We start from the raw sequence: 21,423 nt of genomic DNA on the forward strand, positions 1-21,423 counted from the left end.
GCACACGGCCAGACTGACTTCCTCCCAACTACTCCGCTCAGAAAAACCAAACGTCTCCGGGTACACGGCGGGAGCTCCATAGCCGGGCCGCTGAAGATCCCTGCGCTGCCCCTAGGAACCTGCCTGCACGTCAGCGGGGCCCGGGCTGCGGGGCGCTGTACCTCTGAGCCATCGCTGCCCTTCAGCGAAGTGACCCCTTATCGTCTAAAGTCAGGCAGGGAACAAGCCGGAAAATCCCCGGGAAGGCCCGCGCTCGGCAGAGCAAGCCCCGTCCTTGCCTCCGCCCCAGACGGCGCGAATGGCATTTTCTTTCACGCTTTTAAGAACTTTGCACAATTAATAGCTCATCTCTAATCCTTTCAGCTAACTTCAATGCTAGCTACAATCCAGGCAAGTACTTTAAGCTAGAACATGAATAGTGAGGATTTGTTCCGACCCTACAGTTGAGAGGTTATAACCTCATGGGGAACGCTGGTTCTGGCATGAGAAATTCAATCTCAGACTGAGTTCATTGGGGAACTTAAAAAAAAAAATTACCACTTATTTCTTTATTTTTAGGAGGTACCAGGGATTGAACCAAGGACCTTGTACATGGGAAGCAGGCGCTCAACTACCGAGCTACAACCAATCCCCATTTGGGAACTTTCTTTTTCACAAAGGAGATCTCATGGGGGGTGTGAATGGTTTATCAAAAACCTGCAAAAGTTGCAGAAGTTGATGTGTAACAAATATTGAACATTTTCCCTGAATCTGAATTTGTTCAATTTCAACGACGGTGCCTTTTCTGGTGGTGGTAGAGGGTAGCTCTCTTTTTACTTACACACTTGCTTGGACAGAATAAAATAATGACAAATCTCTATTGGCTGCCCACCACCCACTCCACATTTTTGAGAAAGCCATGTGGAACTTTCTGGAACGTTGTCCATGAAACTGAGAAGTCTGCAAATTTTTGGCCTAAAATCCAAAGCTCAGAGTCATCAGAATTGTCTTTCAGTGTATACCATGACATCTCAAAAAGCGATGATTAAAACGGAATCCTATTTCAATGAGTTTAATGGGGCATCAATATTCTGGGCATGTAAAGCCCCAGATCCAGTTAAAACTAAGTGAACAAAGCAATGCTAATATGATGCAGATTGTCCCTTGACATCTATTTACCTTTCCTCGTTTGAGGCACTGTTTATACACTTACCACCCAGTGATTTTTCCTGAAGGGGAAAAAAGGTCAGCCTAGCAAGCCTGCTCTCAAACACACAGAGAACTGTACAGTCCTTCCCAGCCCCACGTGGAGGAGAGAAAGGCCTTGAGTTCTAAACCTGCCTTCGATTAATGAGCCTGGAGACCTGGGAAAATTACATCATCTCTGGACTTCAATCTCCTCATCAGTAGCATTTGAGTTGTGCACTAAATGTCCCTTTTGAGAGCCCCTTCATGTTAATAAATAACCCAGTTAAGAGAAAAACATCATTAGAGACTTTAACGAGAAGGAACGATGCCTTTTATCGAAGAGCCCAGGTTGGCTCTGGTTTGCACAATGACCCAAAGACCACAGTTCTTTCGGAACACAGGAAAGAAAGGGCCGCTGGGGCAACCTTTGCTTTGGTGGGTCGTGGGGCCCACATTTATTGTAGACTTAGACGTGTGGCCCTTTACGACAAGATGCATTTCGTAGCACGTGTTTCTTTTTGCTGAAAGAGACATCATTTTTATGTTGCTTAAATGATTTAACCAGAAAACAATACAAGGAACATACTGCCTTGTGCATGAAACCAGAGAGGAAAAATTAATAATGCTTTGCGTTTCTCTGTCAGGGCACAGCATCATCGCCGAACCTCGGGAACTTAAAATTCTTGTTAATGAGCAGCAGGCAGTGCATTTCCAAAACTGAGTCCGCATGGGTTAAGGGATTTGAATAGACATTTCTCCAAAGAAGACATGCAAATGCTCGATAAGCACGTTAAAAGATGCTCAGCATCATTAGCCATCAGGGAAATGCAAATCAAAACCACAATAAATGAGATAGCATTTTACACCCAGTAGAATAACTACTATTAAGAAATGGAAAATAGCAAGTGTTGGAAGGGTTGTGGGGAAATAGGAATACTCATTCATTGCTAGTGGGAATGAAAAATGATGTAGCAGGTATGGAAAACAGTTTGGCATTTCCTCAGAAAGTACAGTACAGAATTGCCAAATGACGGGCAATCCCATTACTAGGTATATACCCCAAAGAATTGAAAGCAGAGACTTGAACAGATATTTGCACTCCGACAATCTGTAAACCTACAACATGAAAGTCTCATTTGATTGTAGGGGAGATCCCTTAAAATCCTGTGTGATTATCTTGCCTTGAGGAATGGGGAAATAAAAAACAGCAAATGTCAGCAAGACTGCCCTTATGGAATTTGGGAAAAGGAAAATCAGAATCACACAAAATATAATTGGTTTCTAAGGAATGAGTTTGTTTGGGTTTAAAATGTCTGATGGGGGAAGCAGATTTGGCTCAACAGACAGAGCATCTGCCTACCACCTGGGACATCCAGGGTTCAAACCCCGGGCCTCCTGACCTGTGTGGAGCTGGCCCACGCGCAGTGCTGATGTGCTCAAGGATTGCCGTGCCACGCAGGGGTGTCCTCCGCATAGGAGAGCCCCTCAGGCAAGGAATGCACCCCGTAAGGAGAGCCACCCAGCGCGAAAAAAGTGCAGCCTGCCCAGGAGTGAAGCCGCACACTCGGAGAGCTGATGCAGCAAGATGACGCAACAAAAAGAGACACAGATTCCCAGTGCTGCTGACAAGAATATAAGTGGACACAGAAGAACACACACGTGAATGGACACAGAGCGCAGACAATGGGGGGGAAAAGGGGAGAGAAATAAATAAATCTTTAAAAAATAAATAAAGTGTCTGATGGGAGAAGGGGATGTGGCCCAAGCAGTTGGGCACCTGCCTACCACACGGGAGGTCCTGGGTTTGGTTCCCGGTGCCCCCTAAAGAAGGTGAGCAAGACAGTGCTAGCTGACGTGATGGACTGGCACCGTGAGCTGAGGCAACAAGATGACACAGTGAGATTATGCAACCAAAAGAACACAGCAAGGAAACACGATGAGAGACACAACAAGGGGGGAGCAGGGGCGGCTCAAGTGATTGGGAGCCTCCTTCCCACATGGGAGGTCCCAGGTTTGGTTCCTGGTGCCTCCTAAAAAGAAAGAAGATGAACAGAGAGCAGACGGCGAGCACAAACAACGAGGAGGTGGCAGACAGAAAGAAAACAAATCTTTAAAAAGTAAATAAATAAAACGGATGATGAATCAGAAATCATTTTTTCCTGGTCCGGGAGACACGGCCATCAAAAATGCCTTCCTCATCAGGCGTTGGCTAATCTGTTCTCCCTCTGTAAAAACACCTAGTTAAGCAATGATAATTTGACTCCCCCTTCCCTGCATGCATCTTCGAAGGAGAGAAGCCAATGAAAGCTAAGTCCATACTCAGAGGAAGGAAAGAGAGGCGGGGGCCGCTGGGGAGCTGGGTCACGGGCCGGAAGCGGGGGGGAGGGGCCACGGTGGCAGATTTGGACCTGGCCAAGGTGCACCGGTGTGGAGCTTTGTCCTGCTTATTCTGGTGATGGCTTGAGACCAGACAGACAACCCAAATGTTGACCCAAAGCAGTCAAGACCATATCCATTGCTAGAACGAACACTGAAACCACAAAAGCCTCTGCTTAAGAGCACAGGCAGGAAAAGGAGACAGGGGCTGTTAGCGCCATTACTTCCCTTTTTTGTCCTCTGCCTGCACACGTTCCATCCCTTTTGCTAAGCTCCTCTAACAATATTTTGCCACGTTCTTTTCCCTATGGCCAAGTGGAGACGTTAACTCCAGGACCACTGACCACCGGCAGTATGAGATTTCTCCCAATGGACGAAGGGTCCCCACCACCGTAAAACCCCCACGGTGCGTCTGTCCACACAGCATGTCCACCCTTACAAGCTGGATGACTCATTTAAACCATGCGCAGCCAGCGCCCGTCCAGCGGCCTCCGCGCCGCGCACTGACCTTCTCCTGGTAGAGCTTGTGGAGCCAGGCGGAGCACTGGTCCTCCTCTTCAGGAACTTCCTCGAGTGGGATCCGTCTGCGAAGGCAGAAAGCAGTCAGTGGGGAGAGGGCAAATGCCCCGTGCGCCAAACCACCTTCTCCAACAGCCATGCCTGCCATCTTTCAACGTCCATTTATGTGGCCTTGACAATGTGGAGGGTATTTCAACTGATAGAAGGGTTTCCCCCTTTCCACATGCATTTTTTTTTGGAAGAATACAGGCCCAGATGCAATCATGGCATTGAAGGAATGACCAAGGGCCCAGCTCAAATCCAATGAGGCAGACAGACCTGCTCTCAGAAGGCAGGGCAGCGGCCACTCTCCCTCCTCCCTCCCATCTCAAGGAAGGGCTCCCCAAGCCTGATGTTCTCCTCCCCAAGAGTGGACGATACGGTTTCCGTTTCCACAGAAGACCAGGCAATGCACACAGGATATAGTGACAGGAGATGATCTGCTGATAATTTTCTCCCCCAGGCAATGACTTAGTGCTAATGGCAAAGTGTCTCCCATCAAACGATTCCTTTGGCCTTTTAGGCAACATCAGTGATGACTTTCTGCAATGGTTTTGAGACAAATAAAAGGATGTGTATCTTGGGGAACTATTGCTTCCCAGGATGGGCGACACCAGGTCATCTTCCCTGAGCTCCGTCTCTCACAGGGACGCCTGAGCCGTGTTGCTGATTCTTGGTAGACCAGATGTTCAAGGAGGGGCTTTGCAGGCTGGTGGCAATATAAGTTTATACTTCATCCATGCACTTGCAAACAGCCCAACCTGAATCCAGGGAGCTTTCATTCCGTGACGCTTCCTGTCCCATATATATTTCTCTTTGTCCTCAGAATGCCGGCTTTGTGATCTCAAGGAATGTACATTTATACCTGCCTTTGTCCATGTAAAATTCTGCATCTGTCACGATTTCCCAAGGGTCATTTACTCCCCACTGTGCCCCAGGAATATCTTAGTGAGCAGATACATTTTTAGAACTTATCCATCATGCTATATCCTGTTGAGAATTGAACTGCAGGCTTTAGTCTTCTAATAGATTATAAGGCGCATCTCCACGTTAATAATGGTTTCCTCTTAGAGGCATTATGGAACGTAAGCTGCAAAGTCTCCTAAAATTAAAACTTACCCTGTAAGCACCTCTGGCTTTATCCCTCCCCCTTTCTGTCCCGGCCCTTTCGCGTACACTCACTTCTCTGCTCTTTTTGATCTACTCTGGTTTGGAAACCGGGTTTCTAAATGTGTTTCTTGAAAAGCGTTAGAGCACGCATGGACTATTTCCTTCTTTGGATAGTAAGATTTTAGGGCCTCTGCTAACAACTTCTCTTTCCAGCTCTTGAAGTTGTCACTTCTGCTCTTGAAGTTTTAATACTTTTTATTGATGAAAAATGCCTCGGTAATTTTAACGGGTAACTACAACAACAAAGTGTGTTAAATTGCATAAATAATCTTGGAGGCTGTAAGAGGGACCTCGCATCAGTGGGCCAACTTGGCCATATCGGTTTGGGTCTGGTTGCTACCTGCTCCCCATATGTGCTCCAGAGAGTTGAAGCTACCTGGTTAAGTGACCTTGCTCGCTGCTCAGGGCTTCCCCAAATAACTCAGACCCAGCCGGCCATACAATGGATCCACTGCCAGGTGTCAAAGGGACTTGGGGAAAAATCACTTTGTTTCTTAGGGAAGGTAGGTAATTTTCCTTCTCTCATATGCCAAGTAATTGAGTAACAAGGCAGACTGCACTGTTAGAAAACAAAACAAGGGAGGCAGACGTGGCTCAACTGATAGAGCATCCGTCTACCATATGGAGGGTCCAGGGTTCGATCCCCAGGGCCTCCTGACCTGTGTGGAGCTGGCCCACGCACGGTGCTGTCGCACAAGGAGTGCCGTGCCACACAGGGGTGCCCTCGTGTAGGCGTGCCCCAGGCACAAGGAGTGCACCCCGCAAGGAGAGCTGCCCCGCGTGAAAAGAGCGCAGCCCGCCTAGGAGTGATGCAGCGCACACGGAGAGCTGATGCAGCAAGACGGCACAAAAACAACAATAACAAACAAAAATGATAATGATGCTTCTTTCCTAAATTTTGCGGAAGAGCCAGAAAAGACCCAGGTAAGAAGCTATTTAATTGAGGCCGACAGTCCACCAAAACATCTCTACGGGACGCTTCAAGCATTTAGCACAGTTAGTGGGAATGATCCACCATTGGCTTTCCAACGTGCTCTCCTAGACTTTGGCATCGTAAGGTCTTTAAAAGCAATCAGAAAGTTATACGGCTAGTTCTCCAGTAGGAGGCATTTCAAATGGTGAGCTTTAGCATGTGAGTCACTGTTTCGGTGCATGAATCACCATCATGTTTTACTCACTACAGCATCTTTAAATTTCCTACTGAGCTTCACAGTTTCCCACAGGACCAGGTGTTCAGTCCATTCTATGTAAGCAGATAAACTTCCTTATCTAATATCTTAGGAAAGGGCTTTCAAATAAAATCATGGATAGCCTGTTCTATAACATACGACACACTGAAAATGTTCTCCATTCACTTCTACTTCTACAGCGCAGACCCATCTTCTAAGAAAAGCAGTCAAGAAAGAAAGAAGTCTCTTCACACATAACCTTAAAATGATTACAAAGTATTTTCTTCCATTTGTATTATAAGAATGAGCCGGTGAAAGAAGTTCAGGAAGTAGCTGAGAGGAAAGGAGGCTCCTTCCACTTGTTTATTCACAGTAGTGGGATCTGCCTCTTGGCTTCGTAATGTAAATGACTCAACCCAGACTGGAAACAAGAAAACATTCACCAGATTTCCCTGGAAAAAGGTCTGCAGGTCGCTTGTGATTTATTTACTTTGAAATGAGCACCCTTTTTTTCTGGAAAGGAAATGGAGCCAACTTACCTAACATATAAATCTGCATGATATTTCTTTCCATTTAGGACTCCCAGGAGTGTTGGATTTTCATTATTTCTGAAATTGAGTGTACAGTCATATACAGCTGAAACTACAAAAAATAAAACAAATATAAAGCAGTATATAGCATGTGAACCCAATTTTGTTTTGTAGATATACACATTGGAAAGCAATAATCAGATTGCTAACTGGTTATCTCACAGTGGTGGCATGACAGATTTCTCCTTCATGCTCTTCTGAATTGTTCAAATGTTCTACACTGGACACAAATTGCCTCTTATAATCAAAAAACCACACAATGACTTAGTTACAGAAAAGAGTTACTGATCAGTTTTAAAGCAACACTGTAATGTCTAATCTAGATATTCTAGAATACTGATTTGCAGTTTTCTAATATGCACGGTCTATCTCAACAAATATTTATATTTAAACCAGTATTGGTAGGAAGACAAAGTAACCCAAAGCATACTGTCAAAGGATGAGACCCAAGTACAGCAGCACAGCCATTCTATGAGCTTTTCCCCCAAAATAAAGGGGAAGATACTGACCGCAAATCCCGTAAGGAAGTGAACTATATTTAACTGGAGCATGGCTGAGAAGCAAGCAAGACTTTCTACTAAGGGCTGAATCAACCTGTGAGCCTATCAAAAGTTACGTTGAAATCGCTGTCAAAGCCCCGGGACCCAGCCCTTGGGTAAATTCGGCAAATGCTTACTGAATGCAAGGTTGAAAACGCACGGATGAACAAATGCATGACGAGCAGTACAGAAATAAGCCGCGTAAACAGCTGGGCACCTGAGGAAATGGTAGCAGGCTACGACGGCGGAGTAGACAGAGCAGGAGTGTAAAGGGGCTGGGTGCAGGGTCGCCATGTTTTCTGTGGGTGACGTGCTGCTTAGTCTCTGAGACTAGCTCCTGTCCTGGAAAATGGGACCAACGGTATCTTCTTCACGTGGCCGCTGAGATGACAGGAGTCCAGCTATGTAGGATGTGCCCAGCACATTGTTTTGTGCTCAGTAAATTAAGCCCCTGACCCTTTCTCAAGTGCAATGCCTCCATGGATGGAAAACCAAGACTCAAAGACAAGAGAAGCACCCACTGTCTTACACCTGCCGCCTCGACCACACTGTGCGCCCGCGGGGAGCATCGGGGCAGCCCGGGTGGCTCCGGGCCAACGGGACGAGCCCTCCTGTAGCCTTGCGGACTCGAGGGGGCTGCCGGCAACTCCTCCCCGTCCTTGGGGCTGGAGGCAGGAGGCACCGCGCAAGGCCTGTCCTCCCTCCTGGAGAAAGAGCTGCCCGGTAGGGGCTGTTGGAAAAGAGTCTCAGTGTTTATTATGTTTATAGGCCTTTTTGGGTTTTTTTTTTTAGGGGGTACCGGGGAGTGAACCCAGGACCTCGTACGTGGGAAGCAGGTGCTCAACCATGTGAGCCTCATCCGCGCTCCATGTTTATAGGCCTTTTTCAGCAAGATATTATGTGTAGAGTGAAGGCCATGCAGGCTGCAGATGGGATTCGAGGGCAAACCCACTCCCCCAGGGAGCACAGGGCACAAAGCTGAGCTCGTGGGGCTTCCCCAGAGACCAGCCTAAAAACCAGTGAGCGGCTCCATTCCCTGGTTTCCGGGGGAGAAAGCCCAAAGGCAAGAAGTCCCGAAGCCATGGGGCTGGGACTGCCACCAAACCCCAAAGAAACCGTGGAACCCCCGACGACCCAGGCCTGAATCCCAGCTCGCCACATCCGGAAGCGGTTTTGGGTATGGAGCCCCCGACTTCCTTATCAGGAAGCGGAAAGAAAAAAGTAAAAAAAAAAAAAAAAAAAGGAAATATACACATCCTTCATCGGATTTAGAGTGTATCTAAAGTGCTGACAGGGGAATGGAGGCAGCTCAAGTGGTTGAGCGCCTGCTTCCCATGTACGAGGTCCCGGGTTCGATTCCCAGTAACCTCCCCCCCAAAAAAAGAATGCTTCCAATGCCAGGTATATCCTGAGCTACTCTGTCTCTGGGAATTATTATTCCCTCGGTTAAGTGGCAGCAGGGAATGGGGGCAGTTTGCAGAGGCTGGGAAGCCTTGCCCCACTGCTGCCTGCGGGCAAAAATCAGTCCAAGTGTCTCATTTGTCAGAGCCAGGGAAGGGTGGTGGCATCTGAACCGGGAAAACTAGGACTGGAAGCTGGCGGTCCCATCAGGGTGAGAAGGTGAGATTCACCCAGTGCAGCCACGTGTCCGCTCCCAGTAACAGCTGGCCTTTCAGTAAGTGTTCGTTATGTTTCTGACATTACGCTACACTCTTTACACGTTCTCACTGAATCCTCATCACAACCCTAAGAGGTTTTCCTGAAGATCAGAGAGGTGAGGAAACTCGCCCAGGGCCACACAGTTAGTAAAGGGTGGAAGAAGGATTCAAGGCTAAGTCCTGGGAAGCCCCACGATTCCGGACTCCGCTCTGCAGCCCAGAACGGAGGCAGCAGGTGTCTGGAAAGCGCGAGGCGGGGCCGGCGGCAGGTGGACATGCTTGCCCTGGTGGGGGGTGCCAGGCAGGGGACAGCGGGGAGCTCGGCTCCGGAGCCGGGCTCCAGCCCTGGGTTAAACAGGCGTGCGGGCGACCAGAAGTGCCCCTTTGCGACGTCTTCCCGTTACGAGGCAGGTGCAGAGGAGAAACAGGTATAAAAGGCAGTTACCTTCCAGAACAAGACATACTCAATTTTTGAACTAAAACAAAACAGACAAAAGCTGTCCCCTGGAGCTCCTCTTCCCACCGCTTCCCGGCAGTGAGAGCTGAGGGGCAGGGTGTCGTGAGAAGCAAAAGTGGCCCCGTGTGTATGGGAAGCTCGCAGCCCCGTGACAGCAAGGCGCAGACGATGAGGAGGTGGGGTGGGGCCAGAGGCAAGGGACAGATCTGGGCAGGAGGAGAGCAGGCAGCCCGCGGGGAGCGGGCAGTGCAGGTGCACGCGGGGAGCGAGAGATGGGCCGCCCATGCAGGGAGCCGCGTCTGGCCCCTTCTCCTCTAAGACAGAGCTCAGCCTTGATCTTGCCAGGGGAACACGAGAGCAGCCACAGAACTGCCCTGTCCAGAGCTTTCTTCCTTCTCCGTAACTCGAGGGGCCAGAAGGGGTATAAAGTCCCTTCCAGGTGGAACAGGAATTCAAACCTGCTTTAGAGACGAGCAACAAGGGGCGTGGGATGTGGGGGACAGGGGCCGCCACATGGGAGGATCGAGAGCAGAGTTTCTAAACTGAAGAGACTAGCACTTAAAAATCAGACAAAGAAAGTCATGACAAGCGGTAGGAGGCAAGTTGTATGACTGTGATCATCACGACAATTTTCATTCTTACCTGGAGTAATTTAGGGCTTCAAACTCGGAGGGTAAGTCATGGACTATACAGTTAATAGTACAATTATGAAAATGTTCTTTCATTGACCATGAGGTGCAGCGGTGCTCAGAGATGTATTCACCAAATGCAATGAATGTCTCATGATGATGGAGGAGGTTGTTGCTATGGGGGGAGGAGTGGGGTGAGGGGGGTGGGGGGTACATGGGGACCTCATATTTTTTGAATGTAATATTTTTTTAAAATGAATTATAAAAAATAAAAATACATGTTCTTTCATCAATAGTAACAAATGGACCACATCAACGCAAGGTGTGAAAGTGGAGGGGAATATGGGAAGACTGTATTTTGTGCATATTGTTCTGTAAACCCACAACTTCTCTAATAAAAACGAAACTTAAAAACAAACTCTTATCACTGATGTAAAGGCAGTGGCCACCAGAGGTTCTGAGAGATGGGAGAGGGAAGAACAGGCATAACACGGGGGCATTTCGGGACACTGGAGTCGTCCTGCATGACACTGCAGTGGCGGATACAGGCCATTGTGTATTTTGTCATAACTTAAACACTTGCGCGGGCCAGAGTGTAAATGATAATGTAAACTGTAGTACGCGGTTAGTAGCCATGCTTCAGTACAGGTCACCAATTGTAACAAACGTACCACTCAACGAAGGATGTTGTCAACGTGGGAAAGTGTGGGAGGGAGTGGGGCATACGGGAATCACTTATATTTTTTATCTAACATGTATGTCACCTAAAGCTTCTTTTAAAAAAAAAATAAAAAAAACAAAAAAACCCTCAGCAGGTCAGCCGTCACAGGGTGAAAGAGTTCATCATCTGGTGCCAACAGATAAGCAAAAATTAAAAAAAAAAACAAAGCAAGCTCCATCTGGCCCGCAGGTGCGGGCAGAGCAGGTGAGCAGGCACCAGGGACTCGAGCATGTTCGCCCGCAGCAGGGGGCAGTGTCGTCCCGGACAAGCCACAGAAGAAGAAGAGCGCGCGGTCAGGGACGCCTCCCGCGCCAGGTGCCCAGAGGCCCCGAGCCGTGCGTGGGGGATAATTGGTCTCCTGGCTCCAAAGCGCCCCTGAGACCCTACTTCAGCAGCCTCCCCCGGCCAGGCGCCGCGGGTGGGAAACAGCCGAGGAGAGGAGCTGTGCAGGGCAGAGGAGGGCTGCGGGGGGCCCCCCCGGGCCGGGGCGGGGAGCGGGACCCTGGCGTTTTCCTTACCTACATTTCTCAAACTCCTCACGGCGACGGCGAAGCCCTTGGTGCGCGGCAGCAGGTGGTACTTGAGGCTGGGCAGGCCCTTGGCTTTGGCCACCTGCATGCTGATCTGGTGTTTCTTCTCCGTGAACCGAGTGCCCTCGCAGTGAATGAGGAACTGCAAGGAAGAGGGGGACAGTCACACGCCGTCCTATGGGAGCCAGCGGCTTCCTACGTGGGACGCCCGGAGGCCCGGATCGCCCCCAGCTCAGGCTCAGGTCGCCCTGCCTTGTCCCATAAGGGACGTGGCCACCATTCTTGGGAGCTTTGTAGGTGTGGCTGATGCTTAGGAAGGGTGGGAATGAGAGAAGGAGCGAGCCAAGGGCATCCTGGGGGGTTGATTTTTAAGCCAATGAGTTTAGGAAGGAAGGAGGAAGGAAGGGCAGGCTCGGGGCAGGCCAGTCAAGTTCAGGTTGGTGGGGAAGATGCCAGGAAGACGTGCAGGTGTGGGGAGCAGGGGAGGGTGGCTGGGGCGTGCCCGGGTTGCTCCTGCTCTCGTGCCTCACGTACAAAATACTTCTCGGGGTAATCCCGGAGATTCAGCAAGCTCTTCAAGACCGTCTTCCGGTCCTCCTCCCACTTGCGAGTGCAGAAGACCATTTCCAAGAAGTACCACATCCAGCCGATGATCGGCACGTACGCCAACTCCTTCTTGGCCAGCACCTTGGAAGCCTGAAACAGAGGAAGGGCACGGGCGGTCTGTCCATAGGTGAGATGAACGGGGTCCCCTCCCTTGACCACTGGAGATCTTGCTAGAGAAAGAAGAGCAAGCAGTCGCTCCAAAGATCTAGGGGGACAGGTCCAGAATACATGGAAGCAATGGTCCCTTCCCTGGAGCCCCACCGGGTCTGTCAGAGGTCAAGTTACAGCTAGCTCTGCCTGGGGAGGGGGCGGGGAGGCACAGGGGAGGCACGGGGGAGGCACGGGGGAAGGCACGGGGGAGCCCAGTTCTCAAGGCCACAGAGCAGGCGGCCAGCGGGGGCACCAGTCAAGAACAGCTGAGGATATATGGGGACCTCATATTTTTTGAATGCAATATTAAAAAAATAAATAAAGACCGAAAAAAAAGGAGTTAAAAGAGCAGAAAACTCTTGAAATAGATGTTGCGTGGACACAACCATTCCAGGGTCCACAGGATGGAGGAATAGAGTATGGATGAGAGTGGACTTATTGATATTCTATTCATGAACTATTGTGATTAGTAATCAAAGAAAATGTGGCCTTGGTGTGGAGAAAGTGGCCATGGTGGCTGCTGGGGGTAGGGAGTGGGAGGAAGAGATGTGATGTGGGGGCGTTTTCAGGACTTGGAGCTGTCCTGGGTGGTGCTGCAGGGACAATTAGCGGACATTGTATGTCCTCCCATGGCCCACTGGGTGGAACGTGGGAGAGTGTGGGCTATGGTGTGGACCATTGACCATGAGGCGCAGTGGTGCTCAGAGATGTACTCACCAAATGCAATGAATGTATCGTGATGATGGAGGAGGTTGTTATTATGGGGGGAGGAGTGGGGTGGGGAGTGTGGTGGGTATATGGGGACCTCATATTTTTTTAATGTAACATTAAAAAAATAAAGACAAAAAAAAAAAAGAGCAGGAAAAAAAAAAAGAATGGCTGAGGGTCTTGGGGTGGCTCAGATCATTGTCCAGAAAGGTTTTCCGATGATCGTCCTCATTCATTCTCACTAAACCCATCGTGCAATTGCTGGACACCTGGTTTGTGAACTCCTTCCCACAGATTCTGCTTGATCCTCAGCACAAGTTGCTGAGCTCTGCAGCAGGGCAAACGCTATTCTCCTTTTACAGATAAAGAAAGAGCCCCGAGGTTCTCCAGGTCATACGACTGGGCTGAGCCTGCAATTAAAGTCGGATCACCCAATTAAGCCCACGTGCTTCCACCCACCCCTGTGCCAGCTCATCCCTGAGGCTGAAAATGGTGCTTTGGGCCTCCCTAGAGCAGACCCAAGAATCGGGCCCATTGGCAGTCTGTTGCCCCCAGACTCTCAGCCTGGTCCAGAGTCCTCAGGGACTTTGAAGCAGAGCCCTTGGCCTGGGTCGCTCACCACTGAGCCAAGCCCTGCACACCTAAGCCGGGCTGGAGAAGACGAGGGCCAGGGAGGAGGGAGGAGGAGCTGTTGATCTAGTGGATTTGGTTCGCCCTTCCGTGTTTGGGAACTGGCCGAGCTGCTCCTTGACGTGGCTGTCAGCAAGTGCTCAACCGGGACAGAAGACTGAGTGGGTGACGTGGACAGTTTCCAGGGTGACGGCTGACCAGTGAGGCCCTCGAAGATCTGGAGCAAGGAGAGGCGCTGTGTCCCTCTCCCCTCTCCTCCCCGGTCATCACTCCCACCGCTTCTAGCTCGACGTGAGCCACACCCACACATGCCACTTCCTTCCATTAAAGCAAAACAAAAAAACCACGCAATCTTCTTCCCCAATGGGAAAAAGCCCATATACCTTTCACGTTTACTGTGTGCATTTTTGAGAGGTTTTGTTTTTTGCCACAAACGCAATGCAGAAATTCTCTCAACGAGAACCTGGAGCCTGCCCCCAGGGGGTAGAAAAACTGCTGGGGGTACGCAGGCCTCGGGATATTTGGGGTCCTGGGCTCACACAGGCACCCCTGGCTTCCCAGGGCCTCTAAGGCAAGGCCAAGTGAGGCCGGGAAAGCAAGATGTTTCCTGGCTGGAGAATTTCACGATTCATTCCAATGCCTGCCCGTACTGGAGCGGTAATAATGATATTATCACAATCACGACTGTTTTTTTTTTTTTGAGTGCTTACCATGCACTGGGCGTATTTTATATAACTTACATTTTAATTCTAAACAGACAGGAGTGACTACTGCATTTTTACAGATGATGAAACAGAGGTGCAGTGAGGTTAAGTGACTTGCCCGAAACAGAACTAAGAGCTGGGGAAGCTGAGAATTAGCCCAGGTTCTCTGTCTGAGGCCAGAGTCAACCCTAAGCTGATAATGACCAGCGAGGCCCATCGCCATTGGAGTCTTTCTCTGTCATTTACAGATAACTGCATTTTGCTCCCAAAGCCACATGCTCGGGGAAAGAGGCCCACAAACCATGTGGTAAACCAATTCAAGTGCCCTTGCTGGTGATTAGCCTAAGTGCGGGCAGGTGGCCCAGTACTGGCCAAGGGGACACCAATGAGCTGTGCCAGGGGCATGGACGTGGTGAAGATTCTGGGAAAGATTTCGCTGCCTGATAAAAGGAAAGATGAGGGAGCGGATGTAGCTCAAGTAGTTGAGCGCCTGCTTCCTGTGTGCAAGGTCCTTCATTCCAAGTACCTCCTGGAAAAAAAAAAAAAAAGGTGGCTGGGAAGCTGGTGCCATCTGCCTGCCTCGAACACAGCTGTGCGGACGTGCTGGAAATGCAGCCATCGGACTGCTGCTCACCCCAGCGGCACCTGCCTCCCGCCTTTTTATTGTTTGAGATAACTACCTGTCCTTGGGGTTCCTGTACCCCCTAATCAGCACGGGGCCTGGAGGAAAGCTAAGACTGAGCCAACTGGCACGTGGTTACTGCAACTCATTCCTATATTCCAGCTTTTCTCTTTCCAACAAGGGATTAAAGTCTGAAAAAGGTGAACTAATTATCCTGGCTCCTCGAATTATTCCGCTTTCTCATGCTGCAAATGAGCTGGAAATGCCTATCACTCAAAAGCATGACAACAAATTGCCCTCAGGATCACCCACCAGCCCAGCAGAGCGATCTAAAAGCCCTGTCAACTCGCGTGTCTGCGTGGGCTCCAGGCTGTGGGAGGCTCCCCTCTGTCCCTGCCCTTAGCCTTCCCACTTCCATCAGCAAGGGGTACACCCCATGTTCTCTGCCTTCTTTTATTTCTGTCACTGCTCTACTAGTGGCTTTTAGGATGAAAACAAAACAAACAAAAAACCTTCAACAATAAATGAAATGCACCTCTGCTAGGAGGATGAGAAGTTTTTGAGTGGGAAGCACATGAAACTTTGCAGTCATTTTGCATCTACTGAAAACTTGGTCCATAGCTGTTTTTGTATTGTTTCTTCTTAGAGAACCGAGAAGCATCCAGATTCATTGAAGGCTGGCCCATGAAAGTTGGCAGATGAATAAAAGAGGCTAGGGTATACAGACATCTATGTTTTCCATCAACCATCTCATGTCGTTTTTAAAGTTCCTTTGAAAAACAGGTACTCCACCTTCTGCGGTAGACCAGATACTTCTTGGCATTTATTTGTTCACACATCAGGGGCTATGTGTAGTGCTGGGATAAAATCCAGTCCCAGTCCCTGCCTTCAACAAGCTCAGAATCCAGGGGACAACACATTGCCAGAGACATGGAACTAAAACCTAGCATGGAAAAAATCAACCAGGAGGTGGGGAATCCATAAACAGAACACCCACCATAAAAAATCAACCTAACCTTATTACAAATGACTCACATAACTACACTGATGGGGGTGGGAAAGAAAAGAACTAACAAGTTATTTGGAACAGGATTTTGACTAGATAATGTGAAGTAAAAGACAAAAGAACTTGAAACAAATTTTTAAAATTAAAATAAAAAGAACTTTAAACAAATTCTGTGTTAATAGTGATTTGTTTCTCACAGGGCTATGGGTATACTAAGATTGAACAAGTAAGTAAACATATTGTAACTACTGAGAGTCACATTTCTCACAGGTAGAGAAAGAAGTTACAGATAAGGAAAGGGGTAAGGCAAGATGAATAGCGTTGTGTTTGATTAAAGTATCACTATGAACGTATGGTATGTATGTGTGTGTAACATACACACAGGTAGATACAGAAATAATTATAGAATTGTGTGTATAACACTGATATATTTGAGTACTCTGTTCTCTAAGAGAATCGAGGAGCAATGAGCCCTGCAGCGATGAGCCCACCTAGAGTTCAGATCTTGGTTTCTAAATACCATCCTCCAAATTACAGGAACCAAGGCCCCTTGGAGTACATGCTGACTGTAGGGCTGAGGTTGAGAAAATACAAGATGAGCATGAAAAAAGCACCTTCTGGTGCCAGGAAATAAGAAAGTGCCCCAAAAAGAATGGGAGCATGTCAGAAGGGCACAAAAGCCAACGAAAGAGATACTAATGGCCAAAGCTGAAAATATTTGAGAAACAAAATAATGATATTATTAGATTATAACTTATTACAATAAAATAAATACCTATGAGTATATAGTACTATAAATATTTGAATGAATAAATAAGTTGGTTCTCTTTCTTACAGGAGAATTGCAATTACTAAATGTAGGAAGAAGGTGGGAAATAGAAAATCATCATTAGAACACCACAGTTAATAACAGCAATATCCACTGATAGATGCGAAAATTTGTGGGCAAAAAGGAGGGTGAATCTCAGCAACATAGACGCTTTCTTCACCTGAGCCCATTTGTAGAGCTTCGTGGTTCATGCACACGTCTCTAGGGTGAGGACATGCAGCGAGGCCCTGCCTAAGGATGAGTGTTTCTTCTTAATTATGACCTCAGTCCCCTGGCCCTCTTCTTTCCCCTCTCTCTCTTCAAGTCTCAAGTTCCTCAACTCTTTTGCCTTGGGGTTTTTAGAAACCTAATCTTCTTGGTAGGTTAAGGCTATTTTACAAAATGACATAGACCTGACCCCATCCCCAAATTAATTTGTGGCAATATGCACAAAGACTTATAAAAGATTATCTGTTGTATAGCCAAGAAGGGGGCTAATAGACTATAAAGCAGCAGCCACTGGTTCTGGCAAGGCAACTGGTCCAAGGCCATCGACCATGACCACCTGGTGGGGAAAATAGTCTCAGGTGTGTTTCTTATTAATGGTTCTATCCCACAAGATCTAAATGAGTCTTAGTGGTTGTCTTTGATTATTCTGCTGCTAAAAGGAAGTGGCCTCTTTCACAGTGGTATGGGCATCTAAGAATAGACTCAAGGCAGGTCTACCCTTAGATCAAGGTCAAGAGCCTACATGTCATCACTGTGTTAGATCACTGAAAATAGTTTTAATGATCCACAGTGGAGAGTTTGATAAATTGTGATATATGCCATATGATATTACATATATATATATATATAATACTATCAAGCAGGAATCTGCAGACTACAACCTGTAGGCCAAATCTGGTCCACCACTTGTTTTTTGGTGTGTTTTTTTTTTAAGATTTAATTTTTATGTATTTCTCTACCCTTCCACCCCATCCCCCATCTGCTTTCTGTGTTCATTCCCTGTGTATGTTCTTCTATGTCCGCTTGGATTCTTGTCAGTGGCACCGGAAATCTGTATCTTTTTTTATTGCATCATCTTGCTGGGTCAGCTCTCCGTGTGTGCGGCACCACACTTGGGCAGGCTGCACTTCTTTCACATGGGGCAGCTCTCCTTATGGGGCTCACTCCTTGCATGTGGGGCTCCCCTACGCAGGGGACACCACTGCATGGCAGGGCACTCCTTGCACACATCAGCACTGCGCATGGGCCAGCTCTACACGGGTCAGGAGGCCTGGGTTTGAACCCTGGACCTCCCACGTGGTAGGCAGATGCTCTATCAGTTGAGCCAAATCTGCTTCCCACCACCTGTTTTGATAAACAAAGTTTTATTGGAACACAAGCTCTCTCTTTCCCTTCCACATTGTTTATGATTGCTTCATACTACAATACTGAATAACAGAGACCATATGCGTCCTGTAAAACTTTAACAATTTACTATCTGGCCCATTACAGGAAAAGTCTGTCAATCCCTGGTTTAGAGCCACTAAAATGTGCTTTCTATGAATGGTTGGGGAGATGCTTATTGTATAATGCTAAATATTTAAAAGATCTGGAATCAAAGGTGGGTCCATAGTGTGATTTTAACTATATGGCAAAACTTAAACAGAGGAAAAATTAACAGTAGCTATTTGTGTTGGTTTGAGCCTCTTGTACACCCCAGAAAATTATGTTCTTAATCTAATCCATTCCTGTGGGTGTGGCACCCTTTGACTGCTTCAGTGAGCCATGACCCGGGGTGGGTCTTGGTCCTCTTGCAGGAGTCCTTTATAAATGGAGGACTGAAGGCACTGGATAGAGAGATGCCAGAAGAGATGAGCCAATGCCGCCATCACGCCCTGCCATGTGCCTGGTCACCCACAGCTGCAGCGTGGTGAGACCGCATCTCTTTTTTTATTTCTCTCCCCTTCCCCGCCCTCCCCCCCCAACACACACACCATTGTCTGCTCTCTGTGTCCATTCTCTGTGTGTTCTTCTGTGTCTGCTTGTATTCTTGTGAGTGGCACCAGGAATCTGTGTCTCTTTGTTGTGTCATCTTGCTGCATCAGGTCTCTGTGTGTGCGGCGCCACTCCTAGGCAGGCTGCACTTTCTTTCATGCTGGGCGGCTCTCCTTATGGGGTGTACTCTTTGGGCATGGGGCTCCCCTATGCGGGACACCCCTGCGTGGCACGGCACTCCTTGCGCTCATCAGCACTGCGTGTGGGCCAGTTCACCACATGGGTCAGGAGGCCCTGGGTTTGAACCCTGGACCTCCCATGTGGTAGGGAGACACTCTATCCATTGAGCCAAATCCACTTTCCCACATCTCTTAATGATGCCTTGATTAGGAGATGGAGATACAATTTGCAAATGTTTACGTTTGGTGGACACCAACCAAGCTTTCTAGCCAGATCACCATGGAGAATTAGCACATCAACCAACAGTTCAGTCTTTAGTTTTATGAGTGATAAGGGAATGCACCTGATTGAAATCTTTAACCTCAAAATACTTCTGTCCGTGCAGCAGGTATTTATTAAATACCTACTGTATGCCAGGCACTGTTGCCAAGTGCTGGGAACAGAAGAATGGATATGATTATTCACAGCCTTGAGGTACTAAAAAGTGGAAAGAGACATACAAAACTAGCAATTTCTATCTTGAAAATCTCTGCCACATGGCAGACAACATGGCCGACAGACAACATGGCCGACAGATAACATGGCTGACAGACAACATGGCCGACAGACAACATGGCTGACAGACAACATGGCTGACAGACAACATGACTGCAAGACCTTGCTGAGACCTTGGGTTTAATCTTGAGGTCCCAGTTCCTCTTTCTGGGACCTCCCCTTGGCCCCAGATATTCCAAACATGCCTCACCATTGGCCCCCACCACTGGTGGGGTAGCCAGCAATAGCTGGGGCCCATCCCCTTAGCACTTGCAAGGGGGAGGGATAATGAACAGCTTAAACACGCAAGGCAGAGCTTGCTCTCTGCCTAAAGGAGCCCGCACCAACCTTGGTGTGTGTTTCCCTCTTTCTCTCCCATGTCTCAGCAAGCCCTATTCTTTCCCCCATTTCCCAATAAATTCCTTTTACTGGCCTAATTAAAATTTAAAAAAAAAAAATCTCTGCCTTCAAACTCGGCAAATAAGTACTTGAACAGACATACTGTCTAGCAAAGGAGAGACAAGTACAAGAAAGTTTAGGATGGGACTAAGAGTGTGCCTCTAAAATGGATATTGCTAGTTCTAGTAAAAGCAGGAAGCCTGGAGCTGAAGAAAATAAATCAGGTGTGTGTATGTGTGTGTACGTATGTGTGAAAAGGCGAGCAACCCAATTTGTGCCAACTAGGGTCATACAAAGGGGGTTGAATTCTGATTATACTGCCTTCTTTTCTTTTGCTTTCTCCCTTCTCTGGTGCTACAGAGAAGAAAAAAAATGCAGTGGACATTAAACTACCAGAAAAAATCTCCAGAGATTCCTCCAACAAAATGAACACTGCTCTACAATTAGTCACAGCCACTAGGGAAATGCATAAAACAAACAAGAAACCACAGCGCTGTCTAAGAATTCATCTCTTGGACTGGAAATAAGCAGATAACATTTATCAAAGTCTAGCAGAATGCCCGATGCTCTTGGGCTCTTCATTACTCCTTCCCCACCGGCCTGTGGCTCTTCCCTTATCAAGCCCCCAAATGTTCTTGGTTTCACTGGTGGGCAGATGTGGAGTGGAGGAAGAGCACTTAGGCGATAAACAAGGAAGGACTTGGAACAGTAGGATATTTATCAAGTCTGAATCTACTCCATGGAATCAGGGTGTCAAGGTGACACACATGGAAGAATAGTTCTCTGGCAGAATGCCCCAGGGTCCCCCTTCCTGAGCTCTATCCCTCACAGCCTCTTCCCAATTTCTGTCTGAGCAGCCTGAGTCCTTCCTGAGATAGTCTTAGCCCTGAGTGGACAGCAGGGGAGAAGGGTGTGGGAAAGAGGATGGCTACTGGGGGTGTGTGGTGGGTTTAAGATGTCTGTACCCCAGAAAAGCATGTTCTTAAATCTGACCCATTCCCGTGGATGTAAACCCATTGTAAGTAGGACCTTCTGATTGGGTGACTTGAGTAAGGTGAGACCCATCTCATTCAGGATGGGTCTTAATCTCTCACTGGTCCTTAATAGACGGAATGAGCTCAGACACAAGAGAGAGAAAGCCAGGGAAGCAAGAAGCTGAAATCAAGGAAACCTGCAGAAGAAGGGAGAGACCAGCAGGCACCTCCGTGCACCATGCCAGGTGGCAGAGGTGTCCAGGAGGCAACCTTTCCCTTGACGATGCTGTCATGGGACGCCTTGATTTGGACATTTTCCCAGCCTCAAAACCACGAGTGAATAAATTCCCACTGTGTGAGCCCACCTATTTCATGGCACCTGCTTTGAGCAGCCTACAACACTGAAACGGGGTGGGGTGGCAGTCGGTTTGCAAAGCAAACCCCACAGGCTGTGCGATTTGCTGAGGGTTGAATGAAGAGGAGGTGAGAAGCCTCGTAGCGATTTCGGCTTGAAGCAATCCTGGACTTTCAAATGGTCGGTGTGACCAGACTTTG

General features: G+C 48.2%; 1 protein-coding gene across 1 annotated transcript in view; it reads right to left on the reverse strand.

Moving 5' to 3' along the window:
- The window catches only part of AGPAT4 (1-acylglycerol-3-phosphate O-acyltransferase 4), a 171,042-nt gene that overhangs the window by 11,435 nt on the left and 138,184 nt on the right, over nt 1-21,423 (reverse strand). The window contains exons 5-8 of the mRNA XM_058289648.1: nt 12,099-12,260; nt 11,553-11,706; nt 6,980-7,082; nt 4,052-4,127 (exon numbers count right to left, since the gene is read on the reverse strand). Coding sequence (XP_058145631.1) covers nt 4,052-4,127; nt 6,980-7,082; nt 11,553-11,706; nt 12,099-12,260 — 495 coding nt within the window. The remainder of the gene's footprint in view (nt 1-4,051; nt 4,128-6,979; nt 7,083-11,552; nt 11,707-12,098; nt 12,261-21,423) is intronic.

This window comes from Dasypus novemcinctus, chromosome 28 (assembly GCF_030445035.2).
Source record: "Dasypus novemcinctus isolate mDasNov1 chromosome 28, mDasNov1.1.hap2, whole genome shotgun sequence".
Lineage (NCBI taxonomy): Eukaryota > Metazoa > Chordata > Mammalia > Cingulata > Dasypodidae > Dasypus > Dasypus novemcinctus.